This window comes from Bubalus bubalis, chromosome 3, assembly GCF_019923935.1.
Source record: "Bubalus bubalis isolate 160015118507 breed Murrah chromosome 3, NDDB_SH_1, whole genome shotgun sequence".
NCBI classification, from domain to species: domain Eukaryota; kingdom Metazoa; phylum Chordata; class Mammalia; order Artiodactyla; family Bovidae; genus Bubalus; species Bubalus bubalis.
The window spans coordinates 50,304,524-50,323,919 of record NC_059159.1 but is presented as its reverse complement, the minus strand read 5'-3'; the positions used below and the strand labels follow the sequence as shown (position 1 = coordinate 50,323,919).

The 19,396-nt window shown below is 41.7% G+C and overlaps 2 protein-coding genes across 10 annotated transcripts in view; one reads left to right on the top strand and one right to left on the bottom strand.

Moving 5' to 3' along the window:
- Window positions 1-6,021, bottom strand: part of MYO19 (myosin XIX) — a 44,467-nt gene extending 38,446 nt beyond the window's left edge. Inside the window, exon 1 of one of the 2 annotated variants that reach the window (XM_025281135.3) lies at window positions 5,764-6,021. The gene's annotated coding sequence lies outside the window, so the exon portion shown is untranslated. The remainder of the gene's footprint in view (window positions 1-5,763) is intronic. The other variant, XM_025281136.3, reaches the window with a different exon arrangement.
- A 101-nt stretch (window positions 6,022-6,122) lies between these two features.
- Window positions 6,123-19,396, top strand: part of GGNBP2 (gametogenetin binding protein 2) — a 32,932-nt gene continuing 19,658 nt past the window's right edge. For 5 of the 8 annotated variants that reach the window (XM_006065477.4, XM_044939580.2, XM_025281146.3 and 2 more), the window contains exons 1-3: window positions 6,840-7,044; window positions 14,412-14,492; window positions 16,883-17,136. In XM_006065477.4, coding sequence (XP_006065539.1) covers window positions 6,952-7,044; window positions 14,412-14,492; window positions 16,883-17,136 — 428 coding nt within the window. In that variant the 5' untranslated portion in view covers window positions 6,840-6,951. Of the gene's footprint in view, window positions 6,308-6,680; window positions 7,045-14,411; window positions 14,493-16,882; window positions 17,137-19,396 lie in introns of those variants that run through there. The other 3 variants (XM_025281143.3, XM_025281145.3, XM_025281144.3) reach the window with 3 other exon arrangements.

Sequence of the window (19,396 nt, the reverse complement as noted above, 5' to 3'; positions counted from 1 at the left end):
AAGACTAATAGAGTTTTGCCAAGAAAATGCACTGGTCATAGCAAATACCCTCTTCCAACAACACAAGAGAAGACTCTACACATGGACATCACCAGATGGTCAACACCAAAATCAGATTGATTATATTTTTTGCAGCCAAAGATGGAGAAGCTCTATACAGTCAACAAAAACAAGACCAGGAGCTGACTCTGGCTCAGATCATGAACTCCTTATTGCCAAATTCAGACTGAAATTGAAGAAAGTAGGGAAAACTACTAGACCATTCAGGTATGACCTAAATCAAATCCCTTATGATTATACAGTGGAAGTGAGAAATAGATTTAAGGGACTAGATCTGATACATAGAGTGCCTAATGAACTATGGACTGAGGTTCGTGACATTGTACAGGAGACAGGGATCAAGACCATCCCCATGGAAAAGAAATGCAAAAAAGCAAAATGGCTGTCTGGGGAGGCCTTACAAATAGCTGTGAAAAGAAGAGAAGCGAAAAGCAAAGGAGAAAAGGAAAGATATAAACATCTGAATGCAGAGTTCCAAAGAATAGCAAGAAGAGATAAGAAAGCCTTCTTCAGCAATCAATGCAAAGAAATAGAGGAAAACAACAGAATGGGAAAGACTAGGGATCTCTTCAAGAAAACTAGAGATAGCAAGGGGACATTTCATGCAAAGATGGGCACAATAAAGGACGGAAATGGTATGGACCTAACAGAAGCAGAAGATATTAAGAAGAGATGGCAAGAATACACAGAAGAACTGTACAAAAAAGATCTTCACGACCCAGATAATCACGATGGTGTGATCACTGACCTAGAGCCAGATATCCTGGAATGTGAAGTCAAGTGGGCCTTAGAAAGCATCACTACGAACAAAGCTAGTGGAGGTGATGGAATTCCAGTTGAGCTATTCCAAATCCTGAAAGATGATGCTGTGAAAGTGCTGCACTCAATATGCCAGCAAATTTGGAAAACTCAGCAGTGCCCACGGGACTGGAAAAGGTCAGTTTTCATTCCAATCCCAAAGTAAGGCAATGCCAAAGAATGCTCAAACTACCGCACAATTGCACTCATCTCACATGCTAGTAAAGTAATGCTCAAAATTCTCCAAGCCAGGCTTCAGCAATACGTGAACTGTGAACTTCCTGATGTTCAAGCTGGTTTTAGAAAAGGCAGAGGATTAGAGACCAAATTGCCAACATCCGCTGGATCATGGAAAAAGCAAGAGAGTTCCAGAAAAGCATCTATTTCTGCTTTATTGACTATGCCAAAGCCTTTGACTGTGTGGATCACAATAAACTGTGGAAAATTCTGAAAGAGATGGGAATACCAGACCACCTGATCTGCCTCTTGAGAAATTTGTATGCAGGTCAGGAAGCAACACTTAGAACTGGACATGGAACAACAGACTGGTTCCAAATAGGAAAAGGAGTACGTCAAGGCTGTATATTATCACCCTGCTTATTTAACTTATATGCAGAGTACGTCACGAGAAACACTGGGCTGGAAGAAGCACAAGCTGGAATCAAGATTGCCGGGACAAATATCAATAACCTCAGATATGCGGATGACACCACCCTTATGGCAGAAAGTGAAGAGGAACTAAAAAGCCTCTTGATGAAGGTGAAAGAGGAGAGTGAAAAAGTTGGCTTAAAACTCAACATCCAGAAAACAAAGATCATGACATCTGGTCCCATCACTTCATGGGAAATAGATGGGGAAACAGTGGAAACAGTGTCAGACTTTATTTTTTTGGGCTCCAAAATCACTGCAGATGGTGACTGCAGCCATGAAATTAAAAGACACTTACTCCTTGGAAGAATAGTTATGACCAACCTAGATAGCGTATTCAAAAGCAGAGACATTTCTTTGCCAACAAAGGTCCGTCTAGTCAAGGCTATGGTTTTTCCAGTGGCCATGTATGGATGTGAGAGTTGGACTGTGAAGAAAGCTGAGCTCTGAAAAATTGATGCTTTTTGAACTGTGGTGTTGGAGAAGACTCTTGAGAGTCCCTTGGACTGCAAGGAGATCCAACCAGTCCATTCTGAAGGAGATCAGCCCTGGGATTTCTTTGGAAGGAATGATGCTAAAGCTGAAACTCCACTACTTCGGCCACCTCATTGGAAGAGTTGACTCATTGGAAAGGACTCTGTTGCTGGGAGGGATTGGGGGCAGGAGGAGAAGTGGACGACAGAGGATGAGATGGCTGGATGGCATCACTGACTCAATGGACATGAGTCTGAGTGAACTCTGGGAGTTGGTGATGGACAGGGAGTCCTGGCATGCTGCGATTCATGGGGTCGCGAAGAGTTGGACACGACTGAGCTACTAAACTGAACTAAACTGAATTTAGTGCTTCAGATCAGATCAGATCAGTCGCTCAGTGCTTAGGTAGCATTTTATCCTTGCTAACTACAGTTATATTTGGAGGTAATCTATTGAAAGAAATTTCCCCCTCAAAAAAGTCAACATATTGAATAGTTATGTTGCTATAAAAACAAAAGATTAGATTTTATTTCTGATTAATAAGGAAGACTTGAAATTTAACCAAGATTATAGTATGTAAATTAAGCAGAGAAGGCGAAGGCACCCCACTCCAGTACTCTTGCCTGGAAAATCCCATGGATGGAGGAGCCTGGTAGGCTGTAGTCTATGGGGTCGCTAAAAGTCCGAGACACTGAGCGACTTCACTTTCACTTTTCACTTCCATGCATTGGAGAAGGAAATGGCAACCCACTCCAGTGTTCTTGCCTGGAGAATCCCAGGGAGCCTGGTGGGCTGCCGTCTATGGGGTCGCACAGAGTCGGACACGACTGAAGCGACTTAGCAGCAGCAGCAATGGTGACTGGTTTTCCTTCTGTGTCACAGTACTAATATCCTACAATTGACCTGTTCAAAGCATTTTAGGAGGGCTGAGAGGCTCTAACCATATTGTTTTCACTAAAAGAGTAATTTTAAAAGTATTTGGTGACTTAATGACCATGTGTCTAATTGGTCTGCTGCTTCTTGTCCCAGGTCTTAAATATCTTTCAGTAGGTCTGTCTCCCAATTATAGATACTGAATCATAACTAAGAACAAAATGTACTATGTTTTTTCCACCTCCAATTAGGAAAGTCATGGAAGAGAAAGTTAATGAAATTACATTCATAAAAAATAAGAAAATAAACCAATCTGATTTGAGAAAGAGATCATTAAATAAATATTTACTGAGTTCCAATGTGCTAGATACAGGTGCTGGGGAAACAACAGAAAATAACACCCTGCCCTCAAGGGGCTTCTATTTTAACTTGTGGACATTATTTTTCCTTTAAAAATTTCTTTTAGTGGGGAAAATCTGTCCCTATTTTTGACAGATACAATAGAACTTCCCACTGTCAGGTCACGAAAAAGAAAACCCAATTCACAGATACTCAGATCTGGACAACTGTGGTAAATTAAGTAATAAGATTTTGCTGTTGATTTTACTACCACATAAAACAATGAGGTTATTATAGTGAAAACAACAATAGGTATTTTAATCTTCAACTATCAATTTTTGAGGAGAGAAGGGAGGGACAAAGAAGAGAATATAATCTAGTTTAGGACTTATCTGGGACCTTCAGAAAGTGACTCATTCCCATGACTTTAATTTTACACTATTATAAACTGGGGATTTCTACTACATATGTATTAATAGTTTTGTGTTCAGTAGATGATAATGTTTTATTTTTATTGAGCACCTTGTCCAATATGTTGTGTAAATTATATAAGAACATACTTTGCTCCCTAGGAATTCTTCTATGAACACAGGAATATAAGGAACAAATCAGTATCCTTTATTGCTTTTAAACCCAGGTAGCTTGGAGACTAGTCATATCTCATCATGTCTGAGTTTTGCCCTTGGCTTCTCACACATCGTGGACCTGCCAAAGAAGAAAAAGAATGGTATTTTTATGGAGAATGTGATATGATATCGCATCTCCATCGCACCAACTGTTCCTTATGAGGTACCAGCAAAAGGTCTTCTGTTGTTAACTGCCTGCTTTCTCTTAGCCTTTAAAAATTTTCAGCTTTGCCCTTCACAATGCCAGTATTGAAATTTAAAAAGGCAACAACTGGCACTTTTAAAAATGCCATCGTTTTATCAAAGATAAGCTCTCTGAAGGCAGATCCTTAGTCATGAAACATTTGCTGTAGCACTAAATATATTTGCTTCAGCTAAATATAGCTGCAGACCAATAGTGAAAAAAATGAATGCCTGCTCTAAACTGAAGAAGATACAAGGTTAAAAATTCTAAAAAGTTGTTTTGCAGTCAAGTAATTTGCTAAGCATTTTCCCCTCAAATGTTGATTTTGTCTTATTTGTAGCACCCAGGGACCTCCCTGAGAAAGAGCAATTTATCAAGTAAATTAACTCTTTAGCCTTATAAGAAGTCCATTATTAAATAGTATGTGAAACACTGTCCAAAGATACTACAGGGTGTGCTCAGTGGATCTAGAAGACAAATCCAAATCATGGGAAGTAATCTCAGATGGAAAGACACTGCTGTAGTCTCCTCATTTTAAGTTTCATATCTGGGTTTTAATGCCTTTTTTTAAACTTATAAACCCCCAAGGTGAATGAATACTCTTTGCCAGTACCCAGTGTGTACTCAGTCATGAAAGTTATTAAAATTAGCACCTATACATTGAACTTATATTTTCAATGTCCTTTACCAACCATCATCCAAAGAAAGTTTGAAAGGTATAACATAGGTACATTAATTGACAGTCGTTATAGGAGCACTTTCAGATTTTAGAAGCCACCTTATTCTTTTTCCTTAGGGGTGTTTTACATAAAACACAAGATTCTCTAAAACTGTCCATATTTTGGCTATGTAGTCTAATTTGTCAGAACTTAATGCAATCCTATATGCCTACTGAATTTAAGCTAAAGACCACACACTCTTCTGCTCTCCTAACATGGCTAAGGACATAAATACTTACTGGATAATCACACCTTTGGGACTGAACAATGGTTCTTCCAGTTTATTATGTCACCTACCCTAACAGTGACCACACAATGTCATAAGTCAACATGGCTAAGGGGTTGCATGCACTATGGGTTTTTTTGTTGCGAATCTCTAAGACTTCATGTGATGACCAAAATACTTTTTAAAGTCAGTATCACAGCTCTAGCCTATTCTACCAGGAAATACAGATCACCAGGATTAGTTAGTTGTAAGAGCATCCGATGGATTGAGTCTTAAAATCGTGAAGACTTTTCACAGGCAAAAAAATCTTCCGACAACTATATTGGCTTTACAAACAGGACTCGAATGCCTCCAAGGTAAGAACCGAGTATACGATGGCACGCAGTGTGTGCATGAATTTGTCTTGACGGTAGCTCTGATTCTCGGAAGAGGGTCAGAGGGAAGGGCCTTTGGCCAGCACCAGCACTTTGCCCAAGGGACCTGTTGTCCTTTCTGAGTCTCTAGGTTAATATTAACCGGACCCAAGAAGTTTCTCTCCCAGGACGCGTACACAAGCCACTACCTGCACAGTGTAACAACAACAAAAAACTGTCAGCACTTAATGTATTTTCTGCCCCTGTCGGAGGGATCTCAACCTGAGTCTGGGAAGCGGCGAGCTTCTGAAGAACCAGGGCGTCAGGGAAAGCGGCGTCAAGGGCCTGGAAACCCAGCCTAGTCTGTCGCTCAGCCCCCAGATGCACGTCTCCCCTCCGCCGACTCCCACCTTTTGCTCTCACTGGTTTTGAAAAGTCTCGGCTCCCCCCTCACTTCACTTACCCAAGTCCTCACTGGGCCCCGACCCTCGGCGGAGTCCCCTCGGCTCCGCTCCCTTCTCCCCTCCGCCCTCGGGAGGGCGGTTCCCGGGCCCCACACAGCGGAGGACTGAGGGGAGGCCTACTCACCCCTCCTAACAGCCCTATTTCGGGTTTATTTGAGTAGCTAGACTCCCGGGAGGGCGCAGGTCACGCGTCAGGAGACCGCCGGGGAGCACCCCACCCCCTCCGCCAGGGTTTCGAAAGGGGCGATCCTGGAGCGCGCCTGGAGTCTCGCGAGAGGAGGCGGGGCCCCGCCCGACTCGCTCGGCCCCCGCCCCGCCCCACCCTCCCCACGTCCCCCCCCCCCCCACCTTCCCTCCCCCACTCCCCCGTGGCGCGAGCGGCTGACTGAGCCTGGAGAGGAAACGGCATTCTGAGCCGCGCTCCCGCCCAGGCCGGCCCCGACGCGGGCCTCGTCAGCCGGTAACGGGGAGCCGAGCTGGGGGGTCAGGGAGGCGACCACGCAAGCGGTGAAGGTCAGAAGCGGGAGGCCTCCTCCGCGAAGGGTGAGGAGGGGAGGGTCTGTGCCTCCCCCGCGGACTCCGCAGAGCTGAGGCGGGGTCGACCCCTCCCAGGGGCGGGGTCGCGCTGGGCAACTGCAGCCCAGGGGACTGATGGGGCGGGGCCCGCCCTTAAAGGGGGAAAAGGGGTCAGCTGTGTTGGGGGGGTGGGCTGAGGGCTCCTGGGCGGCGGGCCGTGGGCTGAGGAGCGGAAGCTGGGGGTGGCGTCCTAGAGCCGGGACTCCGCTGACCGGCTGGGGGAAGCCCCGGGGCCGCCAGGTCCCTTCCGCCTCTCCTTTGGACCCTGACTGGAGGCCGGCGGGCTGGGTGGGGGGTGGGTAGGGAGAACGGCGCGAGGGGGCGGGTCCCCGCGCTGCTCGCCGCTGATTGGCTGAGCGCGTGTGGAATCGGGTGATGGGAAACGCAGCCCAGCTCTCCCGTCCCCTCCTGCTGCTCTCCCTCTCCCCCCGCCTCCTCCCCGTGGCGAATGTGCTGCGCGGCGGTGGGTGCTTACGCTCGCGGGGTTTGGCTGTTGCAGGCAGGAGCTGGGAGGAGGCGGCAGCGGCAGCGGCAGGAGCGGCGGCGGCAGTAGCAGCAGCAGCAGCAGCTGGGAGGAGGTGGTGACGGTGGCAACGGCAGCGTCAGGGACGATGGCGCGACTGGTGGCAGTGTGCAGGGACGGGGAGGAGGAATTCCCCTTCGAGAGGAGGCAGATTCCCCTCTACATAGACGACACCCTCACGGTGAGCGGGCCGGGCCGGGCCGGGCTCGCCGCTCCCCTGGCAGCTGTTTCCCCTCCTCCCCCTCCCCCAGGCCGAGCGCTGCGCACTGGAGAAAAGAGTGTGTTGCAACTCCTAGGCGAGGCCTTCTCTCCGGCAGGCCCCACAAACTCGCCTGTGCAGTGGGTCGTTTGGTAACGTCCGCGGGCCCCTAGGTTGGCGCTCCACCCGCACTGAGAGCCCCTCTCCCCGGCTTTTACTCCTCCTTTGCCGCTCTCTTCCTTCACCCTTTCCCTTTGGGAGATGGTGCTTTTACCCAAAGCACGCTCCTCGGAGAGGGGCTGAAGGATCTTGGGCGTCCAGGGCCTGTTCCTTACAGAAACCATCTACCCTCGGGGAGGCTTAATTATCTGGAAATGTCGCAGCTGCACTGCTACCTGTCTATTTTCTAGCTTAATACTACAGCTCTCACTCCATAAAGCATAATTACGGAGGGCAGGGTGACATGCTCTTGTACAGGAAAGATCCCACTAAAAGGATCTGATTTCGCTCGAGTCTCAATATGCCTAGTCCATTAAAACTGTTGGAAATGATTGCATTGCGAGGCCATGACTCTTCAAAACGGGCTTTCTTGGCATTAATGATTATTGAATTTACAGGTAGCTTTTCCTAAGGAAGCCACAATATTGAATGTGTAAGGGCGTTATAAAAGGCTGATGGCTCATCTTGAATGTCAAAACCCAGTTCTGAGTAGTTTTCCTTTTTTAGAGTTGATGGTGGTACAGCATTACAGACCCTCTGCCCTGGGTTGCTGTAGTGTTTCCTTTAGAAGGAAATGGCAGAAATTTGAATCTGAACAGGAAATGAGTGCAGTCGCTTGTCACAATTTCTTAAGAAATGAAATGGACCTTTTCTGAGAATCTTGAAATGTGCATTTTGATGATGCTGAAGCTTTGGATTATACATTTGCGTTTTGATAAGGTGTTAACTAAGTGTCTTCATCATACCGCCTTTGCCTTTTTTCCTTTTCAAAGGTGGTTGGTGTGTTTTGTTCCTGAATTTCTTTTTTGCAAATACCTACTGAACTTTTTTCAAATTTTGTGTAAAATGCAAGTCATTGTAGAGATGTCACTCTATGCCTTTCTGTTTGCCAGTCTCAATTAAGACTTGATTGAGCTGCAGTACCTTTAAAAAGCATTAGAAGAGCTATTGAATGACTTAATTTGTTAGAACTTTTTAAGTGAAAGCATCTATAATTACCTAAGTGCATTTTTCTTTTTTCATGGAAAAAGAATCATTGGGCTCACATAAGGTACATAGACTTTGTGTTTCATTAGAAAGTGTACTTGTATGCTTTGGTCATGATTACTGCACCTTTTGCATTACAAGTATAATGGACTTGTATTTTAAAAAGTGTTTTTTTAAAAAATTAGCACTCTGATCAAATTAAATGAAGGATTTCTCAATTTGAAAATTAGTATGAGTTCATTTATTGATAATTTTCTTTCTTCTCTCTCCCTCCAACACAGATACTTTTCTAGAGCATATAGTTTGGTATCAACCTTTTGTGTTTATTGTCCTAGATAATCTTTGAAGTTAAAAAAAAATTTGGACGTAAGGTTACTATTGAGTGTATACTATCAAAATGGGAAATCAACCTAAGATTTGAGTATTTACAAAAATTTAAGACACTTATGAGTCTCTCCTTATGTTCACAGAGTCACCTTTAATATGGACGTGGCGTTGATATATCCATTAAATAGTTTTTTAAAATAGGCAACTTTGGGGTGTTCTTAAACTCTCTTCTGAATGAATTTCCAAAATTTTCCTTAGAAAAAGATGCAACCTGCACTGTGATTTATTATTATTACTTCTCTAGGGAAGTTGGGATTGGACTGACCTGGCAATAGAGTTTTGCTTTTATTGTATGGTGGACTTGTGACCCAGGCAAATAAAATTTAGGCTTGCTTAATTTAAGTATCTTAAGCAGCATCTTATTTTTTTATGTATCTTTACTCTGGAAGGGTTTTTATCACTAGGAAATGAGTGGGACTCTTCATTGCTTTGTTATGGAACTTACATATGTCACTGAATGCTGGTTTGTGTAATATCTTGTCAAGAGTCCATCATATTTAGGGAAACAAGTTTCTTTCAGAACTGTTGTACCAGACACTACTTAAAGGAAGAGTGTAGAGCAAACACCTGTTGAGGAAGAGGGAGGAAGCAAGCTTGCAACAGAGGGTTATGCTCAGCACTAGGTCCTTGATAGTTTGATGACATTGTATCCTGAAGGTAACTTTTGGTTTGATCTTTGTTCCTAGACTCCATAGGTAATCCTCTGAGGAAACATTGTGTGATTATTTCAAGTCTTAGAACCTTGTTAACTTCTAGGTGTTAAGTCTAGTTACAATGTTTACAGTCAAGTTACAAATGTTTATCCTTGCCGAAGCCAAAAGCTCTAGCCTGAGGTAAACTAGCGATTTTAAGTTGGATTTGTAAAATGAAATTAACAAGCTTGTAGATGAGGAAGTAGCCTCCTCTTTTATGTGGTATGTTGTAGCCACATTTAAAAGACTCATGGCAGTTCAGTGGGTTTGAGTACTTGAGTACAGTGCTCATATAGGTGTGTTTGAGAAAAATCCCAAGTAAGTAAACTGGTGGAATATGTAGGAAAATGGTATGCTGTGTAGCCAAAATGCTTTTCAGTGTTACTAGAATTATAGAATAGTAGATGGACAGAATACAGATTTTATTTTAAAGACATCTTTGAAGAATTGGGGCTTTCCTAGTGGCTTAGATGGTAAAGAATCTGCCTGCAATGCAGGAGACCCAGATTTGATCCCTGGGTCGGGAAGATCCCCTGGAGAAGGATATGGCACCCCACTCCAGTATTCTTGCCTAGATAATTCTATGGACAGAGGAGCCCGGTGGGCTACAGTCTATGGGGTTGCGGACAAGACTGAGCAGCTAACACACTTTCTTTGAAGAATTACCGTTTTTAACGTATTTTTAGAAGGAATTAATAGTCAGAATATATACTCCTTATAATATAATCTTGAAAAATAGTTGCAAAACAAAACAAATTATCCTTTACCCTGCTTCCCAGAGATAGCTGAGATTCTAGAGCAGCATTTCGTGTAGTTCCCATCATAGAAACATAGATTCAGAGTTGGGATATGTCATCTTCTGTAACGCTTCCTATCTTGCTGCTTCTCACTGAATGTAATATTAAGAACATTTTCTTTTGTTATTCTTAAGCAGTGTTAATGGCCTTGCAATACTTTGTTGTATGACATTCCAGGATGTAATCATTCCTCCTTTGTTGGACTTAGAGGTAGTCCTAGTTTTTGCTATGAATAACATTCTTAATATGAATTATGCATAAATAATGCATTGTTTGCATTAACAATTTTTTCTGGCTTTTCAAAGGAAAATTACTGGATCAAAGGATAAAAATCTTCTATAAAATTCTTGATACATACTGTCAAGTTACTACAATGTGGAACACAGTTTACCCTCCTAATTCAAACCAATCTAAATGGACTAGAAGCTCTGATAAGGGTTTTTGAGACTTTAAAAAGATGAAAAATGTAGTGTATCCTTTTGAAGATTAGGTAGTTATATCAGTTAGAAGTTTAGTATTGTTTGCTTAAAAAAAAAACAAACCCAAAACTTAGATCTTTATTTATTTGTTTTATATTTTAAGCTAGGCCATGTGTGTCATGGCATGGAGGATCTTAGTTCCCTGACCAGGGATTGAACCCATGCCCCCTGCATTGGGAGCTCAGAGTCTTAACCACTAGCCCACCAGGGAAATTCACCTGTTTTCAATTCTTGATTAAGTTTTTAATTTACCAAAGGTGATAGATGTTACAGATGGCTGTGAAGATGAAGAAGTAAAAAAGTAAAACTAAAGGGACAGGGATTTTTAATAAATACAAACAGTATTGTTGGATTAGAGCTTGCGAGAATACGCTAGGAACAGATTATTTGTGGTCAGAAGAAACCAGGACAGGTACTTAAGAGTGAAAGTGGGTAATGGATTCAATAAACTTTATAAAGCAGTAATTGCAGGACAATGACTTGTTCTATTTTTGGCAAGCCTAGGGATAGGCAACCTCATCATGAAGCCAGACATTAATGATTCCTCTGTGAGACCACACCTGAAGTACTTTACGTGACTGTCTTCCTTTGGGTAACCTAGGATCTGAAGAATAAGTTAGGGAAGTGATTTTAAAGAATGAGGGAAAATAGTTCCACTGTCCTCTTATCTTTCTCTTTTTATTTTTTCCCTTTTTATTTTGGTGTCATTATTGAAGAGCATATAGTGATTGGCCAGTAAACAGCAAAGTAAAAAGACATTGTTGTAAGGGAAAGGCAAGGACAATAATTATCTAGTGTGAGCATGGAGTTTCTAATTGGGGCGGTATTGAATATGTGTGTGAGTGTGTGCATGTGTGCTCAGGAGCTCAGTTGTGTATGTACAAGAGAAAATTTAGTACTCAAGCCAGTGAAACACAGGAAAGACACAGTAATATACTTGATCTTTACATTTGTCTGTACTAGTTAGGTAAAAATGAAATGGTTGGAAATGAGGGTTCTGTTTCAAAAATTTTAACCCTGTTCTTTATTGACTTTTTAAAAAGGATTTGAGAATTAGGTATTATTCATTAAATTTTATTTATTTATTTATGGCTATGCTGGGTCTTCATTGCTGCATGGGCTTTTCTCTAGTTGTGGCCAGCTGGGGCTACTTTTTGTTGTAGTGTGCAACTTTCTTATTGCGGTGCTTCTCTTGCTTACGGAGCACACACCGTAGGGTGCATGGTCCTTAGCGTTGCGTCTCCCAGGCTCTAGAGCATGGGGTCAGTAGTTGTGGCACACAGGCTTCGTTGCCCCGAGGCTGATCCTCCTGGATCAGGGATTGAACCCGTGTCTCCTGCATTGGACGCCGGATTCTTTATCACAGGGAAGCCCCTATTAAATTTTATAAACATACATATTTTAAAGGTCAGCTGGTAGATTTTAAGATACAGGTGTGCACTCAGTCCTCTGCTTTAATTATTAAACCAATAAAATATAGCTGATCAGAATAAAAATGATTTACTTATACAGAGTCAGAATTTAGGATTTCACCTATGAACTGGAGAGACACTGATTTGGTAAATTGAATAACTTTGATTTTAAAATAGTATAGGTAATTGTCTCAGTTGTTTTATGTTTAATGGTGGCAATTAATATGTAGTGAAATGATGTATATATGGATCAAGCAAGTGAAAATGTAAATCAAAGTATTAGTTGTTTAAATGGTAGATTGGAGTGACTTGCAGTGTTCTAGTGAGTTGCATGGTTTATTTTGTACCTTTTTTTATGACTTGATGAGTTAAATTTATTTGTGTTTTAAACCATGTGGTGACTCCGGAGAACGTGTGAGTTAATTGTACTGTTCTTTTTTCAGTTTTTATGGGCCAGGATTTCTAATACCAGGATTGTTGAGACTAGTAACCAATTTTATTTTGTATTGTTGGCAAAGTTAATATATGACAGTGCTCAGAACGATGGCTAGTATACATAAAGCTACGTTAAATGTCTTTATTATTATTACCATCAGTCTTTGGGGTAAGACACCAAAAACTGGTGACAAGTTGGTTAGCCTAAAAATTGGGTAGTTGATCCTAAAACTGTGAGCTATGGACATGCAGTCTATATGTATGGAAGAAGAAACTTCCAACATAGTAAAAGCTATTGAGATGGAAGCATGAGCATATCTCTGAACTTGATATAATGAATATAGAATTGGAAACAAGGAACACTAGCTCTTTCCCTGGTAATAAGTGGTATATGTGTGTTACAATACATTTGGGAAAGTCATCTATCTTTTCACCTAGAGATAGCCACATCTAATATATATTTTCTTTTTCTGTAAGAAAATATACACATGAAAATTTGAATCATATTGTACGTGCAGTTTTTGGTTCTGTGAAATAAACGCAAGTCCTCTGGATTGTTGAATAGGTGTTTGCATCCATCCTTAGTATCTACTTGCCTTTCTAGCACACATATCCAGTAGTCCCCTCTTCACAAATCAAGAAAAGGTCATATATCTGTTGTTTATACTTGCCTTGATTGTTTAGTCCTCTGTTTACTGTTAGAACAAGCATGTGTTTAGGTTCTCATTTCTGATGTGGAGGGGAAAGAGTGGTCACTTGGTTAAAGAAGCAGGTCATTGTGATGCTGGTTGGTGAAGGGAGGAGTCTTTTTAAGATCCCGTTCAGCTGAGTGGGTTTTTTAGCTTTTTAGTTTTTGCCTCAAATGGTGTCTTGGTCTTGACTTCACTCTTTGAGCGTGTAGGAGTTTGTGGCCCTTGTCACCTGCAAATAGAAGTTTGTCCTCGCATAGTATGTTTGATACACTTAACAATGCTTTAGTTAAGATATAAATGTGTTACTTTATTTATTTTGAAGGCATACTTTTTTCATATTCAACATCTCTAAAATTGGGATACTTCTTTCATTTGGTGACATCTTCCAGTTACAATGGTTCTTTCCTAGTGGTACATAACCTAGTGGTACCTAGTGGTACATTAGGTACTCCTTAAAATTAGTGGTGTCACAGATCAGTAAAATGTGGTGATTACTGATTTCCGTTGTCTGACATCCTGAAACAGCCTTAAGCTTTATATACCTCTCATCCTCTGCAATGAATTTTGAGAACTGAATAAATATTTCAGTGTATTTTTTTCTGTTCATGATTAGAGCAAACATTTGCTATGTGTTGGGTATTATTCTGAGTGTGTATCTGTGTGTGTGTGTGTATATGTAAAGTGAAGTCATTATATATATATAGTCCTATATGTATATATAGTTATTTACGTGATAAGATTTACTGTATTTTGGAGCTGTGAGGACTAACTGAAAATGTCAGGATTCTTAATGTAAGATATCAGGTTATTTCACTTACTAAGTGCTTTCATTAGCCACTACAACACACATTTTTAAATATAAGTTTTAAATACAAATCACAACCCATTCTATAAGAGATATTAAAAGTTACTACTTAATCTCATGTTACAAATAAGGAAGCTGAAAATCAGGCTTGTTAAGTAACTTGCCCAGAATTATGACATAAATTGTAAATTATAATAGAAGTTCATTTGAATTCAGGTCTGCCTGACTTCAGTGCCCTTGCTTCTAATGACTATACCATTTCTGGCTTTAGAAACTGTAATTTGGATTTTTTTTTTTTTTTTTTTTTAACTTTTTGATGGAGGTGGGAGGGAGCAAATCTGGCTTTAGGGGAGTCTGTTTTTGTCCTAGGATATTATAAAATAGTCTGTATCAATGCTTTCAAAGAAGGTAAAATAATTGATTTATATTCTTTTATATATTAAGATGGTGATGGAATTTCCTGACAATGTGTTAAATCTTGATGGGCATCAAAATAATGGTGCACAGCTGAAGCAGTTCATTCAGGTAAGTTTTAAAAATTAATGTTGTAAATGGCTTGTGTGTGCATGAGCATGTGCGTGTATGTGTGTGTTTTAAGGAGTCAGAGATGTGAGCAGTCATTTTATCTTACCTAGGGCTCTTTAGGTCTTAAGGTTCAGTGAGGTTGTTTTCTTTCACTGTTGCTCCAGTTACATTTACATCCCTGTGATGCGAAAGATTTGGTGGTGTTTGGTGTGTTACCATTTTACATGTCCGTAAGGCGTTAGTTTCACTGGTTTAATTTTAAATTTAGTTTAATTTCCCTGTTTTTAAAAGATAGGACAGACAACTTTTCTTTGAGAACTTTGTTATTTTCTGTAATTGTTTTCTTTGGTTTAAAAAAAAAAACTTTGTATTGTGAATTTTCTGATTTTTATTTAATTCTTTTTTAAATTTTATTTTATTTTTTATGGAAGTATAGTTGATATACAATGTCATGGTAATTTTTGCTGTACAGCAGAGTGACTAGTTGTACACATGTATGCATTCTTTACATTCTTTTCCTTTGTGGTTTATCCCAGAAGATTGGCTATAGTTCCCTGTGCTGTACAGTAGGACCTTGTTGTTGATGCATTTTAAATGTAATAGTTTGCGGGACTTCCCTGGATGTCCAGTGGTTAAGACTTTACTTTCTAATACAAAGGGTGTGGTGTGAGTTCTGTCTCTGATGAGGAGCTGAGATCCTGCATGCCTCATGGCCAAAAAACCAGAATATAAACAATAGAAGCAATATTGTAACAAATGCAATAAAGACTTAAAAAAAAATGTTTAATAGTTTGTGGCTACTAATCCCAAACTCCCAGTCCTATTTAATTTTTAAACAGTGTGATACTTTGTAAATATACTATATATGATCAGTATAAAGGAAGATAAATGGCTAATTTATTTCAAAATTGTTTCAACTTTTGGAGAAAACTGAATTAAAGGTTAGTGGTAAATATGATAATATCCTTCTTGGGAGTTACCTTTCTCACCTTTATTTATTTATTTATTTTGGTAAACTGGATTATTGGCAAAGAAGGCAGTGGCACCCCACTCCAGTACTCTTGCCTGGAAAATCCCATGGACGGAGGAGCCTGGTAGGCTGCAGTCCATGGGGTCGCTAAGAGTCGGATACGACTGAGTGACTTCACTTTCACTTTTCACTTTCATGCATTGGAGAAGGCAATGGCACCCCACTCCAGTGTTCTTGCCGGGAGAATCCCAGGGACCGGGGAGCCTGGTGGGCTGCTGTCTATGGGGTCACACAGAGTCGGACACGACTGAGGTGACTTAGCAGCAGCACACTACATTACTTGTAGTATAACTATAGCTCCAGCCAAGTAGAAGTTACTTCCTGGAGTTTTTGTCTATTTCCCTACATTCATATGCACCAGCATTTTACTCACTGCTGCTGCTGCTGCTAAGTTGCTTCAGTCGTGTCCGACTCTGTGCGACCCCATAGACGGCAGCCCACCAGGCTCTGCCGTCCATGGGATTTTTCAGTCAAGAACACTGGAGTGGGGTGCCATTGCCTCCTCCAATGCATGAAGATGAAAAGTGAAAGTGAAGTCGCTCAGTCGTGTCCCACTCTTTGCGACCCCCTGGACTGCAGCCTACCAGGCTCCTCTGTCCATGGGATTTTCCAGGCAAGAGTACTGGAGTGGGGTGCCATTGCCTTCTCCGACTCACTCACTGCAGCTCCTCCATAGGTGAGATGGGCCTTGTTCTCTCCCACTGATCCGTAACACACTTGCTCACGCCTCCAGGTTGAGAATTGCTGCCCTACATGATCACCATCCTAACTTGACTCATGCAGCTAAACATAGTGTGTTGTTAAAGGTTGAAAAGGAGACATAGTAAAGCTACATTGTTTTTATTCCTTTTTCTTTTAAAGTTTTTTGTTTTAAGTGCGAGTACTACGCTTAATACTCACATTGAACAAGCACTGGATTTCCAGATGCAGGGTTTCTTTTGTCTGTGCTGGTCACCTACTGCACAGCCCTGGCATCCCAAGCAGCGTTTGTTTATTTTAGCTGTGCCGTGCAGCATGTGGGATCTTAGTTCCCCAGCTCAGGACTGAACCCGTGCCCCCTGCACTGGGAGCTCAGGGTCTTAGCTATTAGACCACCGGGGAAAGTCCGTAAGCAGAGTTTTTTATACTTGAGATTCTAAAACTGGGCTCGGGGGAGGGCAGTGAAAGGGTTGTGGAATAAACTCAGTGCAGCATGGATAAGGCTGACCCATCTTGCCTTTCTGACTCAGTTGCAGGTAGATGGCAGGCCCTGCCTGGGTTGTACTTACTGCACAAGGATAAGGAATCAGAAGGGGTAGTGAAAGTCATTTTATGTCTACCTTATGAACTCTTTTTTATCTTTCTTTCCCTTTTTTCTCAGCGACATAGTATGCTTAAGCAACAAGATCTAAGTATTGCCATGGTGGTGACATCACGTGAAGTCTTGAGCGCACTTTCTCAGCTTGTGCCGTGTGTGGGTTGTCGTCGCAGTGTGGAACGCCTCTTTTCCCAGCTTGTGGAGTCTGGAAATCCTGCCCTTGAACCCCTGACAGTGGGGCCCAAGGGAGTCCTGTCTGTAACTCGAAGCTGCATGACTGATGCAAAGAAGCTTTATACATTATTTTACGTACATGGGTGAGTATAATCAATTAGGAAACAATGGGTTTGCTTAAGTTTTTAAACTCAGTGACAGTGGGTAGCTTTTTTCTAACTTTGATTGGGGCAAAGCTTAAGTTCAGATTTACCACAAGTAACTTCTGTATGCCAGTGACTGTAAAGTTTCTTTTCTTGAGGGAGAGACAGGCAGTAAACAAATATATACTTTGTCAAGAATGTTGTTACGAAGACAAACCAGTAAGGGAGATAGAGAATGAGTGGGTAGAACTCACGTGGAGAGTGGTCAGGGAAGGCCTCTCTAATAAAATGACATTGCATATAGGCTAGAATAGAGTGAGGGAGTGAGCCATGTAGTTATTTGGGTGAAGCAGAGAAAGGGCAGCAGGGTAAAGGTTCAGAGATTGGAGTTTCCCCGGCGTGTTTGAAGAATAGCAAGGAAGCCATTGTGACTGGGGGCAGATGAATGAAGGGAACAGTAATAAAAGATGAGGTCAGAGGAGCACCGAGAGGGCTAATTATGTGGTGCTATGCTGAGGTCTTTTATCTTAACTCTGAGACGGGAAGATTTGGGAAGGTTTTGAGCAGAGGAGTACGTGGTCTACCTTGGAGTTATGCTTCCTTTTACCTCTGTGTTACGAGTAAGTGGAAGGCAGAAAAACAAGCTGTTCAATAGTCCATGCAAGAAAGAATAGTGACCAGTATAGTGGCCACAGAGATAATGCCTGGGCTAAGTTGCCCCGAGGCATGTGGGATTTTAGTTCCCCAACCAGGGATGGAACCTGAGTCCCCTGCACTGAAAGGCAGATTCTTAATCACTAGACCACCTTAGAAGTCCTAGGAGGAGCAATTTCGCAGAGCTGACTTTTGGGCATGTTAATTTGAGGTAGCAATTGGGAGTGCAAGTAGAGTTCAGAGAGTTCTGGCCTAGGGATATAAATTTGTGCCATCAGCATATGCATATGTATATATACACATATATATATACACACATACACATGTATATGTATGTATACATATGTACATACACACACGCACACGTATCCACACACCCACCTATAAGGTGAAATCACCAAAGGGTAAGTGGTGTGAATAGGATAAGAGAAGCTGTCTGATGGTGGTGGTAGAGATTATGGATTTTTATTCTGCCTGAGAAAAGAAGCTTTGAAGGATTTCTAAATAGAGATAGAACAATATGATTTTTGTCTTGGAAAGATGACTCCAGCTGCTAAGTGAAACGTAGAATGTAAAGGCAAAGGGTAGACGGCAAGGAGACCATTTGGGAGGCCAACTGTTGGAATTGACTAAGCTAGAGAGGCGAGTTGGACAAGGGTCATAACAGTGGCGGTGATGAGAAATTATCTAATTCTGGATATATTTAAGAGTTGACAACCTTTGCTTATTGGTTGGATTCAGGGTTTGGATGTTTAGCATTATGTATTTCTATATTTGCATAAAATATCTGTTGAAGGCTCTTCATCAAGGATAATGTATGTTTATTTTATTTATTTTTTAAAAACTTATTAGCTATATGAGCTAGGACTTTAACAATTATTTTTATTTTGACCGTGCTGGGTCTTCGTTACTACTCGAGCTTTACTCTAGTTGCAGAGAGTGGGGCTATTCTCTAGTTGTGGTGTGTGGGCTTCCCATTGCAGTGGTTTCTCTTATGGAGCACGGGCTCTGGGGCTTGTGAGCTTTCATAGTTGCTGCTCCCGGGCTCTAGAGCACAGGCTTAATAGTTGTGGCTCATGAGCTTAGTTGCTCCATGGCATGTGGGATCTTGGCAGAACAGGGATTGAACCCATGTCTCCTGCATTGGCACTCAGATTCTTTACCATTGAGCCACCGGGGAATCCCCTGTTTATTTTATTTTTAATTAACCTCCGCCTCCTCTTTTTTTTTTTTGGCCATACTACACAGCTTGTGGGATTTTAGATCCCTGAGCAGGGATTGAACCTGGGCTTTTGGTAGTGAGAGCTCAGAGTCCTAACCGCTGGACCACCAGGGAATTGTCAAGGATAGTGTAAGTTTGGATAAGGGAGTATGGCTGAGTGTCAGGTAGCAATAAGTCATAAAATACTGGAGTGCCAGGCACACTGCTAGATACAGTGCAGACGTAGGGATGAGTGAGATGGATGCAGACTAAGGGGAAGAGTATGTTGAATAAAGCAGGCCTCCTTCAACATTCTGATAGTCTGGGAATGGAATAGGAATAAAATTGTATAGACTCTTGGGTTAGAGTTCATTTGAAGAGAATTTTTCAAAGTGATATGTCTGT